Source organism: Mytilus galloprovincialis, chromosome 12, assembly GCF_965363235.1.
Source record: "Mytilus galloprovincialis chromosome 12, xbMytGall1.hap1.1, whole genome shotgun sequence".
In the NCBI taxonomy this organism is placed as follows: Eukaryota; Metazoa; Mollusca; class Bivalvia; order Mytilida; family Mytilidae; genus Mytilus; species Mytilus galloprovincialis.
The window spans coordinates 3,963,831-3,988,641 of record NC_134849.1 but is presented as its reverse complement, the minus strand read 5'-3'; the positions used below and the strand labels follow the sequence as shown (position 1 = coordinate 3,988,641).

General features: G+C 32.1%; 2 protein-coding genes across 2 annotated transcripts in view; one reads left to right on the top strand and one right to left on the bottom strand.

Annotated features, from left to right (window-relative positions):
• Positions 1-4,659: 4,659 nt before the first annotated feature.
• Positions 4,660-24,811, bottom strand: part of LOC143054123 (tudor domain-containing protein 7-like) — a 71,318-nt gene continuing 51,166 nt past the window's right edge. Inside the window, exons 16-27 of the mRNA XM_076227027.1 lie at positions 24,233-24,373; positions 22,592-22,682; positions 21,491-21,640; positions 20,919-21,022; positions 20,282-20,431; positions 19,719-19,817; positions 19,174-19,286; positions 10,957-11,611; positions 9,125-9,208; positions 8,477-8,578; positions 7,487-7,604; positions 4,660-6,953 (exon numbers count right to left, since the gene is read on the bottom strand). Of these exons, the coding sequence (XP_076083142.1) occupies positions 6,733-6,953; positions 7,487-7,604; positions 8,477-8,578; positions 9,125-9,208; positions 10,957-11,611; positions 19,174-19,286; positions 19,719-19,817; positions 20,282-20,431; positions 20,919-21,022; positions 21,491-21,640; positions 22,592-22,682; positions 24,233-24,373 (2,028 nt within the window). The 3' untranslated portion in view covers positions 4,660-6,732. The remainder of the gene's footprint in view (positions 6,954-7,486; positions 7,605-8,476; positions 8,579-9,124; positions 9,209-10,956; positions 11,612-19,173; positions 19,287-19,718; positions 19,818-20,281; positions 20,432-20,918; positions 21,023-21,490; positions 21,641-22,591; positions 22,683-24,232; positions 24,374-24,811) is intronic.
• LOC143054124 (uncharacterized) lies at positions 15,782-18,766 on the top strand. Its single transcript, XM_076227028.1, has one exon. The coding sequence runs from the start codon at positions 16,142-16,144 to the stop codon at positions 18,242-18,244; it is 2,103 nt and encodes a 700-aa protein (XP_076083143.1). The 5' UTR covers positions 15,782-16,141; the 3' UTR covers positions 18,245-18,766.

Genomic DNA, 24,811 nt, shown 5'->3' with positions numbered 1-24,811 from the left:
CCCAACTGATACGATATTCCCGTGCTTGCATTTCCTATCATGATTTTCTTGACAGAGGGTTGCTGCTCACAAGGAAGCTATTAAACCAAGAGTTCCAAATGGTGAAGTTGAAATCATCCCTTCGTAAATTTTACGGACGCCATCACGAGAATAACCGTTTCACAAATGATATCGGATGTGAACTTACGTCGTAACTACAATCCCCTTCCCTTTCATGAATGTGACCTACCGAATTAGACTATTTACCGGATTTGTTATCACATAAGCAACATGACGGGTGCCACATGTGGAGCAGGATCTGCTTACCCTTCCGGAGCACCTGAGATCACCCCTAGTTTTTGGTGGGGTTTGTGTTGTTTATTCTTTAGTTTTCTATGTTGTGTCATGTGTACTATTGTTTGTTTGTCCTTTTCATTTTTAGCCATGGCGTTGTCAGTTTGTTTTAGATTTATGAGTTTGACTGTCCCTTTGGTATCTTTCGTCCCTCTTTTATGATTACAAAAGGAAGGTTGATGTCCGAACAGTTTAGGAATTAGGGGTCAAAAAGGGCCCAAATAAGCATTTTTTTTGGTTTTCGCACCATAACTTTGGTATAAGTATATAGAAATATATGAAATTTAAACACAAGGTTTATGACCATAAAAGGAAGGTTTGGATTGATTTTTGGAGTTTTTGGTCCCAACAGTTTAGGAATAAGGGGCCCAAAGGGTCCAAAATTAAACTTTGTTTGATTTCATCAAAAATTGAATAATTGGGGTTCTTTGATATGCCGAATCTAACTGTGTATGTAGATTCTTAATTTTGGTCCCGTTTTCAAATTGGTCTACATTAAGGTCCAAAGGGTCCAAAATTAAACTTAGTTTGATTTTAACAAAAATTGAATCCTTGGGGTTCTTTGATATGCTGAATCTAAAAATGTACTTAGATTTTTGATTATTGGCCCAGTTTTTAAGTTGTTCCAAATCGGGGTCCCAAATTAAACTTTGTTTGATTTCATAAAAAAATTAATAATTGGGGTTCTTTGATATGTCAAATCTAACTGTGTATGTAGATTCTTAATTTTTGGTCCCGTTTTCAAATTGGTCTACATTAAAGTCCAAAGGGTCCAAAATTAAACTTAGTTTGATTTTAACAAGAATCGAATTCTTGGGCTTCTTTGATGTGCTGAATCTTAACATGTACTTAGATTTTTGATTATAGGCCCAGTTTTCAAGTTGGTCCAAATCAGAATCAACAAGAGGCTGTCACAACGACAGCAAACCGGATTTATTAATATTTATTTGTGTCCTGGCAATATCACAAGAACCTTTACTGATGAATGGTGAAAGTGAAAATCGTCAATATCAAATTTGACCTCCATTTTGTCATCAGTATCAACATATTAAAATCTGAAAAGCTTAGATTGAATGGTTCATGAGTAAATGCAACAACGTGAATGGAAACGCCATTTTACAATCTTTCAAGAACCATAACGCCTGAACAGTAAAAGTCAAAATCGTCATTATTGAACTTGACCTCTATTTTGTCATCAGTAACAATATATAAAAATTTCAAAAGCTTTGGTTGAATGGTTCATGAGAAAATGCACGGACACGACTGGAAACACCATTTTTCAATCTTTCAAGAACCATAACTCCTGAACGATTAAAGCCAAAATCGTCATTATTTAACTTGACCTCTATTTTGTCATCAGTTACAACATATTAAAATTTGGGAAGCTTTGGTAGAACAGTTCATGCGTAAATGCACGGGCACAACTTGAAACTCCATTTTTCAATCTTTCAAGAACCATAACTCCTGAACGGTAAAATTCAAAATCGCCATTAATGAACTTGACCTTCATTTAGTTGTCAGTAACCACATATTAAAATTTTAAAAGCTTTGGCTGAACGGTTCATGAGTTAAGGCATGAACAACATTTGATTGCCGTCCGCCCGACTGCCCGGCCGCCCGCCGTACATCCCCAAATCAATAACCGACATTTTTGTCACAAAAATCCGGTTAAAAATTATTATATTAAGTATTGTGCAATAGCAATACATTTTCAATTGCACAGTACTCAGCAATAGCAAGAAATCTTCAATTGCACAGTATTGTGCAATAGCAAGAAATTTTCAATTGCAAAGTATTGCGCAATAGCAAGAAATCTTCAATAGCACAGTATTGTGCAATAGCAAGTATTTTCAATTGCACAGTATTGCGCAATAGCAAGTATTTTCAATTGCACAGTATGCGCAATAACAAGAAATATCTAATTGCACAATATTGTGCAATAGCAAGAAATTTCAATTGGAGTTATCTTTCTTTGTCCAGAATAGTAGTTGAATCAACTTAAATCATTGTTTTATACAATATACAATGTATATTCACTTTTACTACCAACTGATAAATTAAAACAATCTTTACCATTCAGTGATAACAAGCACTTTTTTTACATTTTAATATTTTATGATGTATTTAAATGAGTAGTTATTGTTGCAAACTCCATTAGAAATTTGAATTGAGATTGGTTTTGGAATAAAGGAAAGGGGGATGTGAAAAAAAAAATTGGGGGGTGGTTCAATTTTTCTCATTTCAGATTTCATAAATAAAAAGAAAATTTCTTCAAACATTTTTTTGAGAGGATTAATATTCAACAGCATAGTGAATTGCTCAAAGGCAAAACAAAACTGTTAAGTTCATTAGACCACATTCATTCTGTGTCAGAAACCTATGCTGTGTCAACTATTTAATCACAATCCAAATTTAGAGCTGAATCCAGCTTGAATGTTGTGTCCATACTTGCCCCAACCGTTCAGGGTTCAACCTCTGCGGTCGTATAAAGCTGCGCCCTGCGGAGCATCTAGTTAGTTATTTTTTTAACTTTCGAGATAAAGTGTTGAATAGAAAAAAGTAATAGTTTTAATGTTCATCCTTATCAAAAGAGTTACAGGTTTCTACCAGTTGCAGGTTTATCAAATGGTAAAATAAATACTGATTTCTGATTACTAGTATTAAGTCTGGTCACGCATTATCTTTCACGATCAAAATCATAGGCGGATCCAGCTGGGCAATCGTGGGAAAAATTTGGTTGATTATATAGGGAATCATTGAAGCATGACTGGAGCGGCCCCCTCCCCCTTAGGTCAGTCAGCCCCCCTCCCCCTTAGGAAAAGTTCTGGATCTGTCACTGAAAATAGTGCGCTGCCTGATCTTTCACGATCAAGTTGGATGAAAATGAAAACATACTTTAATAAAATAAGAATGTGTCCCAAGTACATGGACGCCCAATCCGCACTATCATTTCCTATGTTCAGTGGACCGTGAAAATGGGATGAAATCTCTTATTTGGCATTAAAATAAGAATGATCATATCATAGAAAACATGTTTACTAAGTTTTAAGTTGATTGGGCTTCAATTTCATCAATCAAAGAGCAGATTACACTGAGGGATACGATTGCCATTGTTTTCATTGATACATGTATTAGTATTATTTTCAAAAATAATTCAACTGCACGTGTAAAATACTCATAAAATGTAATTTACGTAATCTGAATAGTTATTCAAACTTTAAAAATAGCCAATCCTCGATACAAGTGTATGAACAATGTACTTATTGTGTTTTATTTTTGTACTATTAATTCCAAGTTTACTTTTCACAGCAGTCACTGAGAGTGAGAGAAGATATTTCACTTCGTACCTTACCACATATTTTCCTACGTGAATTCTAGGTGGAACCCCACTCCTAACTCTTAAAATATTTAATTTCCTTCGGGTCAGTGGGCATGAATCCTTATCGTACACATTGCTGTTTTAATTGTGATTGGTTTTAATATAATATGTCGTCTATTGACAGAACGAGTCATTTTTCTTGACATCAACTTTTACGAAAGTTACTTATGGAAGGAGACAACTCAAAGCGATAATATGGAAGACTCCATTTTGGCTGAAGGGGTGTTCTAGTTACACCTTTACATTGTGGACTACAGTTATTTTAATTTAAATGATGCATATGATTTTAAATTATGCAACAACAATAACCCTCAATAGCAGACAGACATAGAAAGGATCTCGTGAGTTTCAAATTAATCAATGGAGTTGGGAATCCAGAGCAACCATTCAATTTTCTCAATTAATTTTGCCATGTGATTAGGGACTTTCTGATTGAGTTTTCCTCAGAGTTCAGTATTTTTGTGATTTTACTTTTTGGATACACATACATCCTATTAATGTTTACGTCACCGATAAGTCTTGTGTAGACGAAACGCTCGTCTGGCGTACTAAATTTATAATCCCGGTACCTTTGATAACTATTTACCTAAAACTCTGAATAGCACATCCAGCAGGGAAAAAAACCAACAATGATCACTGATGATACCCCATCTGCAACTGGATAATTTTATTTGTGTAAAAAAAATTGAAGTGTTCTGGTAACTGGAAGTTGTTGAGTGATTAATCTAAAAACCCATCACATAGTGTAGCTGACTTATGTAAACCCTGAAATCAAATTTCAGAAATCCCTTTTTAATAATGATGTAGTTCCTGAGAAAGATGACCAAAAAAAATATTCACGGGGAGATGGACGGACAGATAAACAGTATATTCTCACTATTTTAAAGCTTAGGTATAAAAACATGTTCAAGATTTCAATACAAAGACACTAGATTAAAACTTGTTCACACAATAGTAATTCATTTTATTGAAGCATTTATTAAAGTGATAGGTTTAACAATATAACTGAACAAATAAAATATCAAAACAAATAGTGTTCATACTCAAACAAAAGCCATCATATAGCAATTCTATACATATTTTAAACTCTACACATGTAGAGCAGTTTATATACCTTGATAATGGAAAATGACCACAGCAATTTATACAATATGAAAATGTTCATTATGAAATTGATGACATATCATGTAAAGGAATTCAATGTCTCGGAATAGAATCTACTTTTGGATTATGTTTTCAAGAGTGTCGCACATATGTTTTAATTGGTTAAGCTATGTGTAATTCTACTGTAGACTTTTAGGTAATGCAATTGCAAGCAGCTAATCAAAACAACTGTTGGGTATTTCCTATATATGCTCATCAATGTAAACAAGATTTATAATTAGAAAAAGTATCTTTTTATTAGTCTGATTATCTGTATCCAATCAACACATAATTTCAGTTTTATTAAATTTTAAAAAAATCCAATGCAGTGTAAGTGGTACGTGGATGCATAGTCTAAACAAAAATGGGTGAATTCAATAAAAAAAGGAAATACTGAAATGTATTTTGGAATTTATGCTAAAACGTGATAAATTTTCCATAAAAAAGGTTGGCATCCTGTGTGCCCCTACTATACACACCAACAAGTGCTGTATTGATTATTCTTTGTTTGGTAGAATTTATATTCATGGTTCAGCAATATCTCATAATTTAATTCTTGTCAGTTGAATATCAAGACTTGAATCAATTTCTCTTTTCATCTTAAAAAATACAGAGTAAATCATTTCTTTATGGAATTCTTTTCTGTATAGGTTTTGATAATTGTACATTTTTTTTAATCTTTAAGCAAAAATAAACCAAACATGTAAGCTCGCTGCCATTGATAATCTATTCTAAGTCTTTTGAGTTGTACATAAGTGCTTGTCCACTTTTATGTGTTTTTTTTTTAAAACTGATGTTAAAAGTGAAGGTTTAGATAGAAGAAGCATAACAGGGGAAACTTCTAAATAAAAAACAATGCCATAGGATGCCCCAAAAAATCCATTCCTGTTGGAACAGGCATTGTTGTATTGTATTTACATTAATTATAAAATATACACCATCCCTTGTGCTTTGTACACTTATGCCTATTCAGTGACCACTCCCCTTGTGGACAGATTAATAAACATTCAGTGACTACTCACTTTGTGAACAGATTGGTAAAGCAAATCTAACCTAAGCTACAAAAAATAAGTAATAGTAATTCTACAAGTCAGAATTAATAAGATGCTTCAGAAAGCTGCCTTCATCAATAAACTTTTCACATACTGTAACAAACAAAAAATACTGGCCATAACAAAAGGGACAACTTTTTAAGTAAAGCTCCTTAAAAAGTGAACTTCACCATAATATCTTTTTAAGATATTTGAAATAGAAATTTCCAGTAACTCCTGTGAATTGGTTCTGCCCAATATTTTGTTTACTTCAGTTATGGACATTTGTTATGGAGAAAAAGAAAAAAGAAAAAAAAACATATCTTTTGTTAATTACTCATGGCACATATGAAATCATCTAAATTATGCAATACATAGATACACTAATTTTGACAAATGAGCTGTGTCGGAAAGTAATCAACTTTATGCAAGAATAAATATACATGTACTTGCTTAAGATTCTGGTTGATTTTGGAACATTCAAAAACAAAATAAAGCTGTCTGCTAGACTGTTTTGTAGGGTTCTTATGACATTTCAAATTTCAAACACTTACAGACTTTCCATACAGTTTTTTTAAACAGAAATAGTAAACAGAAGTATACTTATTTATTTGCATAAGGTCAATTTCTAACCTACAAATGATATTGAGAAATAATGTTCTTATATTGAACTACATAATCTCAGTCAGGATTTATAAAAAGGATTTATATTTTTCTGAATAACCCTTCACAAAAGTCAACATTACCGCAGAATATTGTGTTGATTTACTTCATTATCTCATTAAAAAAGGTTATTAAAATAAACGTTTCAACTATTCTACGTAATAACTCCAATCACGTGGCATATCATGAAGTTGGTTCAATTATTTTAGCCATTGCCAGATCCAATAGAATTTCATCTAAACACACATCATTTTCACTGGTGGTATCAACAAGTCTAAGGGAGACAACTCCATTATCTTCTTTACCACAAACTAGTCCAACTAAATCTTTTTCCTCGGCCATCTGTTTCATTTTCAGTTTGGCACCTTCTGACCAAACCTGTGTTCCTTTTACGGGTTTTATACCTGTAAAAAAAAGTTTCATACAATTGAATATTGAAATAAAATTATTCTTAACAAAACAAGCACAAAATAAATACATGTCACACAGTCCATAGTCAGCTACCTAGAGTGTATGCTAAAATAATTCTAGTTTCTGAAGATTGATTGTTGGTGTTTAAATAACGCCACTTTTGAGCTTTTTGTGGTAGTCAGTTTTAATTGGTGGTTGTCAATCATTTTTTGCCAAGAAGTCAGGTGCTAGTGATAGGTGTGGTTACTGTCCATTTTTTTTCGGTTCTAAATGATGTGGTCAGTTCTACTGTCCAATATTTTAGGTTCTAAATGATGTGGTCAGTTCTTCTGTCCAATATTTTAGGTTCTAAATGATGTGTTCAGTTCTACTGTCCAATTTTATAGGTTCTAAATGGTGTGGCCAGTTCTATTGTCCAATATTTTAGTTTCTAAATGGTGTGGTCAGTTGTATTGTGTTATATATCAGGTTATTCCTGTCATCCATTCTATTCATTAATGATTATTAAAAAAATTAAAAACCTTACCATGTAATTTACATTTAAAGGCTTGAAATGGTAACTTCCAAAATCTCCATGGTAATGGTTTTATTTCTTCTACAGTCATAGCATTATATTCTCCAAAATCAACAATATACACAGAAACCTGTTTAAAGAAACAATTATAATGATAATAAAGACTCAATATCACAATAGAAACATGTTTAGTCTCTGGTTATTGTTTATTTAAGGAATGACTGTAATATTTTTTCTGTCTATGCAGAAATAACATAAAAAATTTGGTGCACACTGAATAACGCGTGTAGTGGGTTATTTAACAGTGTGCACCACATTTTTTATGTTATTTCGAATAGACAGAAAAAATATTACAGTCATTTCTTATAATTTAATTCTAAATTCCATTTTAAACCGTAGAAAACCATAAAAAAACGTTGATGAAGTCACGGTCACATGACTAAATTATGTCTATGGGCTCATAACAAAATAACGTCAGCCAATCAGAAGACGCGTTACATCCAAAATTAAATTATTGCTGTATATCATATTTGTACATCAGACCTTGAGTTTGTTTTCTTGTTTGAATAGATTTACATCTGTCATATCTGGCTTTAATAGCTTGCGACGCAGTAGTGATTTATGGATACATGTACCAACTTCTATTTCATTTGGTCTCTGTTTGAGAGTTTTATTGGCAATAATCATATCACATTCAGAGGTTTTAAAATAATTTCAACATCATTTTTAATATTTGAATTGTTCATTTGAGCGTCATATAATCATAAGGCAGCTAGGGAACACATGACATTGCTTTTAATAAAGATTATTATGGTATTTGGTTTACACTTTACTATGAGACAGTACATGCAAAAAATCGGATGTAACAAGTCAATTACTTCCTGTCAAAACCGAACCCTGAATTAATTGATCAACTGTCTTCACAAGCACTTATTTCATAGTCCCATAGCTGGTCGTTTTTTAGAGGTTTTACTGTAGTAGACCACAGTATGGTAAACTTACCAATCCAGGACCTACTCTCTTATTTATCAGCACCCTGTACCAGGCCCCTCCTTGATGACCTGCATATAAATGACCTACTTTGATTTCCTCTTGTTTTAATATCTACAAAAACAAAAGGACACATAAAATCTGTGTCTGCCTAGAGAGGTGTGCAAATTTGTAAGCAGTGAAATAATATACCTATCTAATAATGTTTTGACTTATAATATATAGCTTTTGTCTAATATAGCAAGTATAACAGTGAGCTAATGCTTACCTATGATACCCTCGCTTTGAGAAATCGGTAAACAGGAAGTTGTGGATCGATGAATCTGAACTGCATTACGCTATATAGCATGCATGTTCAAATGAAGATTGATAATAAATGTCTGGAAGCTCTAATTTGTAACTTTGAATAGTTCCACATTATTCATTTTGAAAAATTTACCAATATTACATGGATATGTATTACCAGTTGTGTATTTGATGAAATACAGCTGTCATTAGTCAAAATTCACCACTAGGAAAATTTGTGTTTCACCAGCTTTTGTGTTGTCAGTATTAATATGATTTTTTTTTACAGTCAAGTCCTAAATTAAAGACTGAAAATCTTCAAACAAAATACTCCTATTTCTAATCTCTTAAAATTTAAATCATAAACCATCTCACCTTATTTTCACAGTGTAGATTAAAATATTCTATACAATCTTTCAACAACTGGTCCAAATCAGCCATGGATCCATATGGTATACACTAAAATTATATGGAATACACTAAAATTATAAAAACAAATCAGCCATGGATCCATATGGTATACACTAAAATTATATGGAATACACTAAAATTATATGGAATACACTAAAATTATAAAACAGAACTTTGGTTTTCCTGTTTGAATGGTTTTACCAGAGTTATCAAAACCTTTTTATATCTGCTGGTCCCTGAAGAAAAACCGCTGGACCTCACTATAATATTTCCATTACAAAATACAAAAATTATGTCTGTCCTTTGCAATTTTGGTGGTCAAATCCCTCAGACCACCACTCTTTGAGAACTCTGGTTTTACACTAGTCATTTTGGGGCCTTTTATAGCTTGTTATTCGGTGTAGGCAAAGACTCCCTGTTGAAGACTGTACTTTAACCTATAATGATTTTTCATTTATAAACTGTGATTATGATGGAGAGTTGTCTCATTGGCACTCATACCTCATCTCTTATACCTAATTACCGTCTATAAACTGTGATTATGATGGAGTGTTGTCTCATTGGCACTCATACCTCATCTCTTATACCTAATTACAGTCAAAATAGAATTGTTACAATGTATTTAGCCTATTGTACTATTTTACATTTGCAAAAATAAACCAATTATCATTTTTGTTTTCTTAATATATTTGTTTTCAGTTTATACTTTAACATGCTTTCAGTCAGTGCTGGCCAAACTTTAACCAAAATCAAAGAGGAGATGCAATACATTGAATAACTTGAGGAAAACTGAAGTACAAGACGCTGTCTGAGCGACAGCAAACCAGATTTATTTACATTTATATTTGTGTCCTGGAATTTTTCAATATTACAAGGACCATAACTCCTGAACGGTAAAAGTCATGTAATTCAGTGGTTGTCGTTTGTTTATGTGTTACATATTTGTTTTTCGTTCATTCTTTTATATAAATAAGGACGTTAGTTTTCTCGTTGAAATTGTTTTACATTGTCATTTCGAGGCCTTTTATAGCTGACTATGCGGTATGGGCTTTGATCATTGTTGAAGGCCGTACAGTGACCTATAGTTGTTAATTTCTTTGTCATATTGGTCTCTTGTGGTTGGGTGTCTCATTGGTAATCATACCACATCTTCTTTGCTTATATTGACCTCATTTTGTTATCAGTAACAACATATTGAAATTTGAAAAGCTTTGGTTGAACAGTTCATGAGTAAATGCAAGGACACAACTTGAAACCCCCTTTTTTAATCTTTCAAGAACTATAACTCCTGAACAGTAAAAATCAAAATCGTCATTTATGATTGAACTTGACCTCAATTTTGTCATCAGTAACAACATGTTAAAATTTTAAAAGCTTTGGTTCAACAGTTCATGAGTAAATGCACGGACAACATTTGGCTGCCACCCAGCCACCCGTCAGACCACCCACCGTACATCCCCACATCCATAACATTAAAAATTAGGGAAAGGTGAATTCAACAATTTTTCCATTGATAAACAGACATGTTAGAAGAAAAACAAATATGGCAAACAAAAACTATTACCACCCAATATATTATATTACAAGGTTTATTTCCTTTAAAATCTGAATATCATTTCATATTTCATATTTTATTGACCAACTGACATAAAGTAGTAAGGGAAACTACAAGGCATCATACAAAACATTTGTGTGCTTAAAAAATGAGAAAAAAGTTCCGGGTATATATTCTGATTAATATTTGAGGATTTCAGTAGAAAACTAAATCTTATAAAGAATTGATTTGTTATACTTACCACAAAATTTGTAGGATCAAATACTTTAGATACATGACAATCGATATAATCTCCCCTCTCTGGAATATCTAGGGGCTGCGGAAGTGGGCGTTTCCAATATTCCTCATGATCCCACAAAGATGTCTCATCATCAAATTCCACTTCTGGAGCCCCACCCCCTTGACTAGATTTCTTCCAGGTATACAAGTTTTTACCCTCCGAATCAGGTGATTGTGATTGTGATTTTTGTTCCTTATTTAATTCGTCAGTAGAAGTCACATTTTTCTTTGTGGTAATTTTAACCATGTTACTATTTTTATCCTTCATTTTTTTCATTGCTCCTTTGACAGGAATGACCTCTTCCTCTTCTTCAGTTTCCCATGATTCATCAGAATCGCCATTTTCTTCTTCTACTTCCTCTTCTTCATTAATGTTCGAAGTAACTTTTTTATCTTGAGAAATTTTTAAAGAATCTAAAGCTTGTTCTAAATTTTTGGATTTATTTGATAACCCTTTCACTGGTGAAGTTTCCGTTGATATTGATGCTGGCTGAAAGTCACCTTGAGCCATCATTCTGGCTTCTGTTTCTTCCATTACTGCTGTTGCTATGACTTCATTGATATTGACATCCTCGTCATTGCCAGTATCATAAAGTATCACAGATAAACCTTCATCTCTGAAAATACAATAATGGACATGGTATAAGTAAATGATAGTCATTGCCAGTATCATTAAGTATCACAGATAAACCTTCATCTCTGAAAATACAATAATGGACATGGTATAAGTAAATGATAGTCATTGCCAGTATCATAAAGTATCACAGATAAACCTTCATCTCTGAAAATACAATAATGGACATGGTATAAGTAAATGATAGTCATTGCCAGTATCATAAAGTATCACAAATAAACCTTCATCTCTGAAAATACAATAATGGACATGGTATAAGTAAATGATAGTCATTACCAATGTCATAAAGTATCACAGATAAACCTTCATCTCTGAAAATACAGTAATGGACATGGTATAAATAAATGAGTCATTGCCAATGTCATAAAGTATCACAGATAAACCTAAAAGTGAAAGTGAAAATGAATGATCCTTCCCAGGTCTATTTGACATACAAAGATATATAAACAAGAATGTGTCCAAAGTACATGGATGCCCCACTTGCACTATCATTTTCCATGTTCAATGGACCGTGAAATTGGGTAAAAAATCTAATTTGTCATTAAAATTAGAAAGATCATACAAAGGGAACATGTGTACTATAAGTTTCAAGTTGATTGGACTTCAACTTCATCAAAAACTACCTTGACCAAAAACTTTCCTGAAACTAGCACTTTCATTTTCTATGTTCAATGGACCGTGAAATTGGGGCCAAAAGTCTAATTTGGCTTTAAAATTAGAAAGATCATATCATATACTTTAACCTGAAGTGGGACAGATGAACAGACGAACAAGTTAATGGACAGAGGAACGGATGCACAGACCAGAAAATATAATGCCCCTTTACTATCGTAAGTTGGGCATAAAAAAGGTTAAAATAATATTTCAAATTTGAGGAACAACCAGCCTACTTTTGCTGTTAATTGCAGGCTCAACATAAATGGGGAAATTTTTTTTAAACATATTCCTCTCAATCGATACTATCTTTTTATTGTAAGAAGCTTCTGTCCAAGTTTGGTAAAAAAACATTATGAATCTAATAAAAGTTTTAAAAACTTAAACTGCAGACTGTCTGTAATGTTAACTGAAAGAAAAACTAAGTCCATTTTTATTCAGTAAAATACGGAAAAACAGATACAACATTTGAACAAAATTTCCTTCTAGATAGTAGCTTATAATCATGATGATCATAAACAAGCTTCTGTCCAAGTGTGGTACAAATCAAGGACAGTTTAAGAAAGTTATTGAAATTTTAAAAACTTTAACTGCAATCAATTTTTAAGAATTTAAATCTATACAAGATTCAAATAATCCTTGTTTTTTTTCTCTCATAAATAATTGATTAAATTTATTTCCAGTTAGGATGTGCGACACCAGCAACCACAAGTTTTTTTCCCATACAATTATATAGATTATATCTGAAAAGACATATCTTTTACTATATCAGGTCTAAATAAACTATGATTTCACAAACCCATTGACAATAATATGTAACAGCTGTTTCTTACAAAACCTATTTAAATAATTGTATCATTGAATTACGATAGTATTACATTACACTTTTTATTGAAATATATATTTCCTGTATCATTCTTTGATAGCATGATTTAGCATCTATTTAGTATTTAGTGAACAACTGTAACTGCTATTTCATTTATTTTGCAACATTGAATTGCCATGTATTTATTATTTCAAAATATGTAACAGGTATATAATTGCATTAATATTGCAAAAATTAAATCACATTTTAGTCTAAAATGACAAAATTGCATTTATAAATGCATAAAATAATTTCTGAATTTGAAGTATCCAGTTGACATCAATAAGAAGATAATATTTTATATTGCTGTAAAATTCGGAAAATATTGCTATGTTTTTATCAATGTGAAAAATTCCACAAAGTAGCAATATTAAAATTTCAGTAGTAATTTTCCTTTACAAATTTTGCTGGTCACATTAATTCAATCTCACATTTGGACCAAGAATCAGTGATTAGCAATAATACATTCATGTATTTAGTTCTGAATTATCTACTAACAGTATACAAGGGTCACCTCAGCCATAATCTATCCTTGTCTTAACACCTGGATAAGATTATTGCACTTTGACCAGGTATATAAAGGTAAACATAGCTGCCCTTTGATCGTATTTATCTATTACAAATACACGTTCTTACAAATCTTGTTGATTACAGATACAAAAATATGTCCTTCGTTATCGATAGCAGGAAACTTGTTTATTCAAACCAATCAATTTTTTGTTTGTTTCTCCTACAACAATGCAATGTAATAAGATCAATCTATTTATATGTAGTACATCATGTTATTGGTAATACATGCATCATTACAAACAAGAATGTGTCCATAGTATGTGGATGCCCCAAATAAATATTGCATGCTCAAGAAATTAATTGAGTTTGGAACAGTAAAGTTAGACTAATATATTTTCTTTCTCATAGATCTTTACTTTGAATAAATCATATAAACAAAATGTAAACTAATTATAATAAGTCAAAATCTAAATTTTAATATCAAAATCTAAATTTGAATATTATATAGAAGTTTAGAAATAAACTTGGATTATCAAACATAGATATTCTTGCAAGTTTAAAGTTCATTTTTTTATTTTTGATAAATGATCGATTGTTATTTGCTTTATGTCCAGTGGCAAACCTAGCTACCCTTTGATTACATTTATAACTTAAATACACACCCATTCAAATATTGTGTATTATAGATACAGAGTTATGTCAATGAATACAAATAGCAGGAAACTGATATATATAAAGTTTTAAACTATGTTAATAGTTAATACTAATCTTTGAATGTTCATCTGCATGGTGTGTTAAATATAACTGTAATCTACTAGCTTACACGTAAACCAACTTATTTTCACGGATTCTTTATTTCGCTTTTAGCACTTTCAAGTCCATTTCGAGGCGATTTTATTTTACGAATTTCTAATTAACTTGATGTACTTATAAATAAGGAAAGATCCAAGTTATACATATTCAAGATAATTTAAATTGGTGTTATTTTTCTACCTGCGAAAGTTGCGAAAATAAATGGCTTGCAAAATTATTATTTGGTTTACAGTATGTGTGAGACTTTATCAAATCCCAGGCCACAGTGTGACGTAGGGATATAAAGAGCAGAAATTACTTAACATGCTGTTTCTTCTCTTTTGGTTTGTTAAGTGTAATATGGTTTATCTCGCTACATTGAAGACCTGTTGGTGACCTTCTGCTGTTGTTTTTTTCTATGGTCGGGTTGTTGTCTGTTAGGCACATTCCCCATTTCCATTTTGAATTTTATTTATGTTTCAAGGAATTCATATTTTCTTGTTGAGTTTAAGAACTTAATATTTTTCATTAATATACAATGATCTTTGTAAGATAATGCTTGATTGTATACACCTATTTTGAAGAAAATATTCAAATAATCATTAGTTTTAATAAATTATTGTTTTTATATATCAATTATATACTTAATTGATAATTGCAGTGGCGGATCCAGAAATTTACATAAGTGGGGGCCCACTGACTGACCTTAGAAGGGCTCCAGTCACGCTTCAATGATTCCCTATATAAGAAACCAAAAATGGGGGGGCTCGGCCCCCCCCTAAATCCGCCTCTGAATTGTGACATATGTTAGTAGGATGAAAAACAATACAAGTTTTAAAACTATTGCTTAATCCAGTATTTTGATTACTCAATAATTAATGTTAAAAAATCAACTTGGGTTTTAAAAACGGGAAAAAAAACACATAGTAAAAAAAATTCCTATATTCATCAATAACTGCAATTGATGTAAACTTATTGATAAGTATACTTTATGTTACGTCGACCAGAGTCCAGCTGACACACTCAGGTAAGTAACATCAGGTATAGATTACTTATCCTCATATATATCGGGGGCTCAATAAAGGGAAATATATCGGGAAATAATTATATGTCATCAAGAAAAACCTTTAAATATTTCCTTCTGATATCAAAACAGTTTTAAATCATGAATCTATCATTGTCTATACCAATCAAATAATTTTTAAAACATTTATAATAAACTTTTTTAAATTGCTAGATATAACACCCTTCTTGTGGCCCCATTGAACTATCATCAGCAGAAAAATTTTGTCCTCAGTATTGACTATTACATACTGATGTAGTAGGCATGTTATCATATATACTGAGGAAATTAACTTGTGTGCATGCGAGTCCGTGTCTTCATAAATTTTATAATATATTTTGACAACAAATATGGATAGAAAAACTTGAAAAGGCGCTAAATGTGAACTTCAAAAACTTTTGTGGATAATCACATTTAACAAAATTGTGGAATATAAAACTTATGACATTCATTCTATGTGACGATACTACCAAATATTATGCTTGAAAAAAAATGTTAAATTGTGAAACTAAGGCTTACAAGGGATTCTTCTGAAGTATAATATTGGAACCTAACTAGTACCTGCGATGGCTAGGGCTGACAAGAGATATCTTCTGAAGTGTAATATTGGAACATAACCGGTACCTGTGATGGCTAGTGCTGACAAGAGATATCTTCTGAAGTGTAATATCTGCCTGGATACGTTACTATCACCCAGAGCTCTCCCATGTTTACATTCGTTCTGTGAGGAATGTCTTAAGAAGCATATACATACTGTCAAAGTATCTAAGGGTACATTTAAAGTCCAGATACCTTGTCCAACATGCAGAACACAGACATTAATACCCAAGGACGGTGTTAGGGGATTTCCAAAAGATTTCCGTATAAATCAACTGAACGATATTTTATCGGCCACAGAACAGGAACAAAAAACACAAAAATTTACTTGTGAGTTATGTGAAATGATTGCCCTAGCAACCAAATATTGTTCTGAATGTAAAAAGTATTTCTGTAACACCTGTAGCGTGAAACACTGTATGTCTAAAGTTTTAAATTCTCACATTCTTAGTGATGTCTTTAACAGAGATGAAAATATAGGGGTCTGTGAAAAACATAAAAATGAACCAATCAAATTCTTCTGTCAATCATGTGACTTTGGCATCTGTCTCCATTGTGTATTAGGGGATCATGAACAACATCTAATTTCATCGCTTGATGATGTGAATGTGGACCAAAGGGAAGAGCTTACAATTTGTTTGAAACATGTGGAGAACCAAATATATTTTCTTAAAGATCAAATGTTCAATGTTACCAGCTTGGAGGGTAATAACAGAAGTAGCTATGTGGATGAAATCTACTCTCATAGGACAAAACAATTGAGACTGAACAAAACACAGCTATGCCATCCTCAGACAAAACAACATCAAAGTTTACAGAGAGAGAAAGATAGGTGTCGCATGTATTTACAACAGTTTGAAACAATTCAAAACAATCTGCAAAATATAATAAGAAATGGCAATTCTCAATTTCTCAATAATTCTCATTCTCAAATTTTGCACGAAATATTGAACATCAATGTGAAGATAGAAACTATTATGCCTGGTCATGATTTCAAAGCAGTTACACACAACAATGGTAGACATGGACATTTTCAAGACAGTAAACTTGGACTCAGCTACAGTAGCAAACACAACTATTTTCCCACAAAAGTACAAATTCCAGGAGCAAATAACTTTTTACAATCTTCCTTTGTTAGGGGAAATAACTCTTTACAATCTCCCTTTGTAAGGGGACACAACTCATCATATATATGTCGGGTGAAACCAAAATACCAAAGTTCTTTTGCTGACCAGAATCCATTAAATAGATGCATTAACCGTTTATCAGCACTGTCATTACCAAGGCAACCATATGATCCGGCAAAAGACCAAAATGCAAAAACAAAGAAGGTAAAATTCCTGTTCAAGATTGGAGGCTATGGACAAACTCCTGGATGTCTAAATCTACCATTTGGAATTTCTTTTCTTAAGAATGATACTCTTGTGGTAGCAGAAAATGGATCAGGACGCATTCAAAAATTTGATTCATTTGGAAAATCTTTGGAATGCATTCAGATGAAAACTGGATATCCAAGGTGTATAACCACTGGACGCGACAATGAAATTTACATAACCGATGAATCTAATAAATGTGTAAAACTAATTAGCAAAGATAAAGAAACAATTATAACTCGTTCGATAGACAGTTTACACTTTCCTTATGGCATTGTTGCCCTTGACGATGGGACACTTGTCGTTTCTGATATGATATATGAACGACTTAGTATAATCAAACCTTCAGGAGAAATAGTTTTACAGTTTGGTTGCTATGGGAACCTTAATCCATCCCTTAACAACCCTTCATATTTAGAAACAGACGGGGAGAACATATTTGTGTCAGATTCAGGTCACCATCAGATTAAAATGTTCAATAAACATGGAAAATTTTTGCAAAAACTTGGAGACTTTGGATCAAATATTGGCGAACTGAAATATCCAAAAGGTATAGCAATTACAAGAAAGGGAGAAATTATTGTTGCAGACTCTGGGAATAATCGAGTGGTAATGTTCTCAAAGACAGGGGATACTGTAACAACTCTTTTAGACATAAACGACATTACAGATCGGCCAATCGATGTCGCCTGTACACCGTCTGGACTAATGGCTGTGGCTATAACAGACAGACATGAAGTGTACATGTATAAACTGTACTAATAAATATGAAAAGGAATTCTATGATATTCCATGCAAAAGAGGATACAAAAAGATGCATAGAAAGTATAATACAATTAGACATATCATGAACAGTGGAAATATATACCTGCACACATGTTATAATAAAAATCAACAAAAATATAGGATGCTATTTCAATCAATGGTTTTAAGTTTTATGCAATCACTTTTGGTTAGTTACAGTATCCGACATTGTTAAGGGAAGTTATCATTGTTAACTCTTGTAACTTGACGATGAGTTATAGGCACACATTATTTAATAAAACACTTTTTAGTTTTTTGATATACAGGAATCCACAGAACAGAAAAAAAGATTTTTATTTTTTTATTTTTGGGATTTAGGTCATTTAAGGAGGTGCTAAGTTTTGCTTTTGCATATATATTCCATTAGATTTTGTAAAATGGTATATTTATCTATTATACATAGTTGTTCATAATTTTAAAACATTTTGTGATTTTGTACAACTGGAAGCAAATTTGTTTCTAATAAAACTTTTTCTTTTGTTTGTGTCATTGAATTTAATTGGTAAACAACGTGCTAGATTGTTTGTCTCTGCCTTGTAAGAATCTATAACGACTCAAAGTAGTGGGGGACAAATTATGGATAAACAGAACGAAAGTAAATAATATGATGCTTACATTATTATCATAGTTAATTATGAATGTACAATCTATTTAAGAAACAACATGTACGAAGCAAAACACGGTGTTATAAGACCATTAATTTTAGTTGTAGTGCATTTCATATAGATTAAACCTGTATTAAAAGATCACTTTTTTGCTCTCCGTTGAGTTGTCTCCAAACACAGGTTTCACTGTATATCTAACTACCTGTACCAATAACATATTAGAGTATAGAAGCTACAAATATACATGCAACTTTAAGCAAAACAAATAAACACAACACATACCTTGAGATAATTTCAGCCACACAAGTTTTAGCCAGAGCTAAATCTAACAGTTTGTCTACAGTTGTTGGGTTGGTGGCTATTTCCTCTAAACCATACAAAGAGACTTCTATTGCCTACAACAAGAAAGATACATACAATATTATATGCCTATCACAATTAAAAAATAAATACCATCAAGAGGTCAACAGGTGCCTGCACCAAGCCACACAGGTGTTAAAGTCCAGTATTTAAGGGGCCGTGGTTTTAGAAGATTGGTCATCAATCTTAATCATTAATTTCACTTTAGACGGCAATTCAGTTAAAATATTGCCTTTTAGAATTAATGCATTCTGGGTAATATTTTCAAACATATACTACAAAGCATGGTTATATCTATAATTAAGAAAATATTTGAACCCAATATAAAAATAAGAAGATGTGATGTGATTACTAATATAACAACCATCCATCAAACTCAAAGTGATGGAGATCTATTCAACTATGGGTCACCATAAGGCCTTCAACAATGAGCAATTACCTTTCCTGTATCATGACAGTCACCTTACCTGGTATGGCAGAAGTTTGTTGACTGCAGGATCTAGAGTCTTCAATTGATCTTTGTTGACCTTCTCTGTATCACCATGGTCTAAGAAGTAGACCTCTATCTGAATACAAAAACAAACATGTTTAAATATAAAAACAAAATACTCAATGTCCCTAAAAATAGTTTTTAAAAAAAAAAGAATGTGTCTATAAAGTAAACCGAAGCCTTAAATGTTCCATGTTCAGTGGACCGTGCAATTGGAGTAAAAACTCTAACTTGGCATTTAAATAAGAAAGATCATATCATACAAAACTTCTGTACCAAGTTTCAAGCTGATTAGACTTCAACTTCAGCAAAAACTAAGCTACATTGACCAAAAAGTTTTAATCTGAGTCCTACAACTTTAACAGGAGCGGGACAGATCGAGGAACAAATGGAAGCACTGACTGAAAAACATAATGCCCACTTAGGGACATAAAACTGAGATGCATTCACAGAAATAAACTCCTAACTTGTAAATAACATTACAATTAGCAAGTGCACAAAACACCTACCGGTAACAAATATATCTAAAACAATACCTACCATAGTGTCGTCCATGATGGATAATACTCTGACTCTGTGGTATAATTCATCTATCAGCGCTATGTATAAACCGTCTACCTCCACAGAACAAACTGTCGAACAGGTCTGGTAACTCTTTTCTAATTGATTGTCAAACTCATCAAGTTTTTCCTATAAAATATAAATCAAACACTGAATAAAATGTTTACAATCAAAGTGCTTGTCAGCACTGACGGTAAAGATTGCTCCAATTTATTAGTGGGAAGTAAAATTAAGTATTGCATTGGTTGTAATTGATTAAACAGCAATTCTATACAAAGGAAGATAATTCTAAGTTTTCAAGAGTTCATTACGTTTAGAGAGCTTGACACTCATTCCACTTGAGGCATCAGATTTAACGTCCCCATTCTGACCTGACGTGGTTGCTTACCTGATACATCCTGCACAACTAAAAGGACACGCCCACTTTGACAAGGGTTTTAATACTGGTAAGAAGAAGACCTGTAGTGACCATATTTCTATTCCCTAGTCCCCTTTTGGGATCACAGAGATAAAGGATTGGTTTATAAAGTAGATTCATATGTACAGAATAATTTCTTCAACTACTCAGAGCATCACAAAGTTATAGGTTTTGTTGATAAAAATAATTCATACGTACAGAATAATTTTCTCCTACAAGCCGGAGCACCACAGAATTAGATGATTGGTTTATGAAAGAAATGTAGACATCCCATTCATTCTCTTCTGGTAATTTAAGTTGCTCTAAAATAAAATAAAGTTATAATTAAAAATATCTTATTCATACACATCAGTGGCGGATCTAGAACTTTTTATAAGGGGACCTGCTCCAGTCATGCTTCAGTGATTCACTAATTTTTCACACAAAAAGGGAGGCCTGTTGAAAACGTACATTGACCTATAATGGTTTACTTTTACAAATTATGACTAGGATGGAGAGTTGTCTCATTGGTACTCATACCACATCTTCTAATATCTATTAAGAAAATGCCAGTACCAAGTCAGGAATATAATTTTGCAATTTGATTAGGGACTTTCTGTTTTGAATTTTCCTTGGACTTTTGTATTTTTGTGATTTTACTTTTTCCCAATGTTAAACATATCAAGCTGTTCAATTAATATAATAAGTTTCCAATTCTAAGGATCTGTCTAAGCACCAAAAGCAAGACAGCATACAATAACATTTCTGGGATTTGTTGTGTTAGTAGTTACCTGGTTCTATGTCAGACCCTGCCTCTGAGATGCTGTCTTCTATCACAATTTCTTCCAGAGGTCGTACCAGACCCAGTTCTATCAACTTTTGGTTAATAGAGATTTCACTGTCTTCTTTTAAGTAAAGGTCTACCTCACAAATCCCATCATCTAAAAATAGAAAAAAAAATGTTATACCAAAACTATGCATGCTATGTGCAAAAGCCTTTTTTTTTTAAACTGATTTATCTAAAAAGCCATCAAATTTAAGTTTCAATTCTTGGTAATACTGATTTAATTTGTTCAGTTATGGATTCTTTTTTATAAAAAAAACTATGTATTGCATGTTTCTTCTTCTAAGTAAAATTCAAATACCGATTTTAATTTTCTTGTCTTTCTTCTGATATTGCTATTGTGACTGTATGAACCTTGCCTAGTAATGTATCAAAACATCATATAATTCTTTATAAGTTTCAGACAAAAACCCTTTAAAAATCAAGGGCAGATAATTATATTGAATTTGAGAGAACAATTTGTTTTCTTATTTTATTTTTTGTGAACAGAAAGGCCTGTGAGTCCGCCTTATTATATTTAAGGAAGTGATTATGTAAAGAAATTCTCTCTATAAACAATGATAAACTTTAACCAATTTCATCATTTAATGGTTCCTCAATAGAGAAAAATTTTATGATTCCCTATAACACATATAAAATATTTGTAATTTTGTTAATTTCCATGTATTTATGTTCTATTCATTTTAAAGATACAACTAGGTCTGTAACTTCCAATTTTGAATTAGAAATTTGAAAGTACTCTTTGACTTAGAAATCTTCTACAGAAGTTTAAGAAAAGTTTACCTTTTGAAATTATTGAGATATTTTTATTATAGCAAAACATGCAAAAATCAGGATTTCAAACTTCTACAAAAATACAATGTTTCTCCTTTCAATGAAAAATTGGTACTCACAAAAATTAAATGATTCCCACTATATAAAATCTTCAAGAAACTATGTATAGCAAACATCCTTAAAAATTCAATCCCAACAGTAATTTGTCATAACATAGAAAAGGCAATGAAATAGAGATTGGAAAAGGGGAATGTGTCGAAAGTATTTTCTATACCTGTATAACTTTGGGTAACCGCAATCAAGGCTTCTTCTTTGACAATATCTCCAAATTTTGTTTGCACATCTTTTGACCAATCATCTTCTCCCTTAAAAAAATGTTTTAACATTTGAATGTCCCTATGGTATCTTTCATCTCTCTTTTAAGGTGGTACCTAACACTACAGGGAGATAACTCTGTAAAGTCAGCTAAACATTTTAATTACGTTGTGTTGTAATATTAGGCTTCTCAATGATCAAAATTGGTCTTTGTCAAACTGTTATATAACCAGTGTAATTTTTCAGACAAAACGGTTGGTTCAAAATTTTTTAAATTTTTATATTTTTGTTAAAGGGTTAAAGTAAATACTTTGACAAAATTTTATGAAAATTAAACGAGCCAAATTAATTTTAGTGAAAGTGTTGGGTACCACCTTAAAAAAAAAAAAATTCTTATAATAAAACTAATACCTGTGAAGCAATAATATTCATATTAAACAAAAGGTATGGTTGTGTTATTGACACTTGCATATAATAATTCAGAGGAAATTATTCTGGACACAGAATGGTGAGACTTGAGAATTCTGGTATTTCTAGATTTAGATCACCTTTGATGTTTTAGGAATTTTTGGTTCTCAATTCTCTTCAACTTTGTACATAATTTAGTGTTTTAAACTTTTTGATTCAAGCGCCACTGATGAGTCTTAGGAAGACAAAGTGCCCATCTGGCGTGCACAATTTCCACCTTAGTATATGTGATCAATTTATCTACATCATGGTATATTGTTATGTCAAAATCTATTTCTAAACAAAAACGTTGTTAAAATCAAGGAAAAAGGTTCATACAAATCAGAGACTACATCTAACAGATGTTTCTGCAGTGCTTTCAATCACAAGCATTCAGGTAGCACTCATAGCTATTTTTTTTTTTTGCTGGAAAAGAGAGGGATAAAACAATTTTGCTATGTTAGCATTCTGGCAAGAGCAGATAATAATAAAAACTTACAATTTACAAATGAACAAGAACATGTCCATAGTACAAGGATGCCCCACTCCCACTTTCATTTTCTATGTTCAGAGGACCGTGAAAATGGGGGAAAAATCATTAATTTGGCATTAAAATTAGAAAGATCATATCATAAGGAACATGTGTACTAAGTTTTAAGTTGATTGGACTTTAGCTTCATCTAAAACTACCTCGACAAAAACTTTAACCTGAAGCAGAACAGACTGACGAACAGACAAATGGATGAACAGACGGAAAGATGCACAGACCACTAAACATAATGCCCATTAATGGGGCATAAGAGACAAACGGACAAACAGACAGACGGACTCACATACCAGAAAACATAATGCCCATAAATGGGGCATAAAAAACATACAATTTAAAAATGTCCATAGTACACGGATCCCCCTACCCCTCTATCATTTTCTATATTCAGAGGACTGTGAAATTGGAGTAAAAACTATACTTTGGAATTACAAACGATCATATCATAGGGAACATGTGTACTAAGTTACAAGTTGATTGGACTTCAACTTCATCAAAAACTTTAACCTGAAACAGGACAGACAGACTAACAGTTGGACTAATGATCAGACACAGAGACAGAAGACCCTAATGCCCCTAAGTGGAGCATAAAAATCATATAAATACCTGAAGTGGCTGTATACCATATAATGTGCAGTAAATAGCTTGGACGGGGTAGGTTGATATTTTCTCTGACAGCCATCGTGTATTACAGGACTCACACTTCTCATCATTACCAAAATCAACATATAAAACATTTATCACAGACTGAAAAGAGAAAGAGTATGTAAATTCACACGATAATCTATATTTTATTCTGTGGATTTATTATTTTCGTGGGATATCAATTTTTGTGGATTTCGTGGATAAAGTTAAACCACAAATTCAAATGTTCAACAAAAATACAAATGTTCTATAGGCTTGTATGCAGACTTTTGTCAAAACCACAAAATGAAATATCCACAAAAAATACAATGTTTACTGAAACAACGAAAATAAATGAATCCACAATAATTTAATATAAATTTACTTTGAATGTATGTATAAGAATCAGAAGATACCAAGATAAATGTAGATAGATATAGGAAGATGAGGTATGAGTGCCAATGAGACAACTCTCCATCCAAATAACAATTTAAAAAAAGTAAACTCTTATAGGTCAATATAGGGCCTTCAATATTGAGCATTGGCTCACACCGAACAACA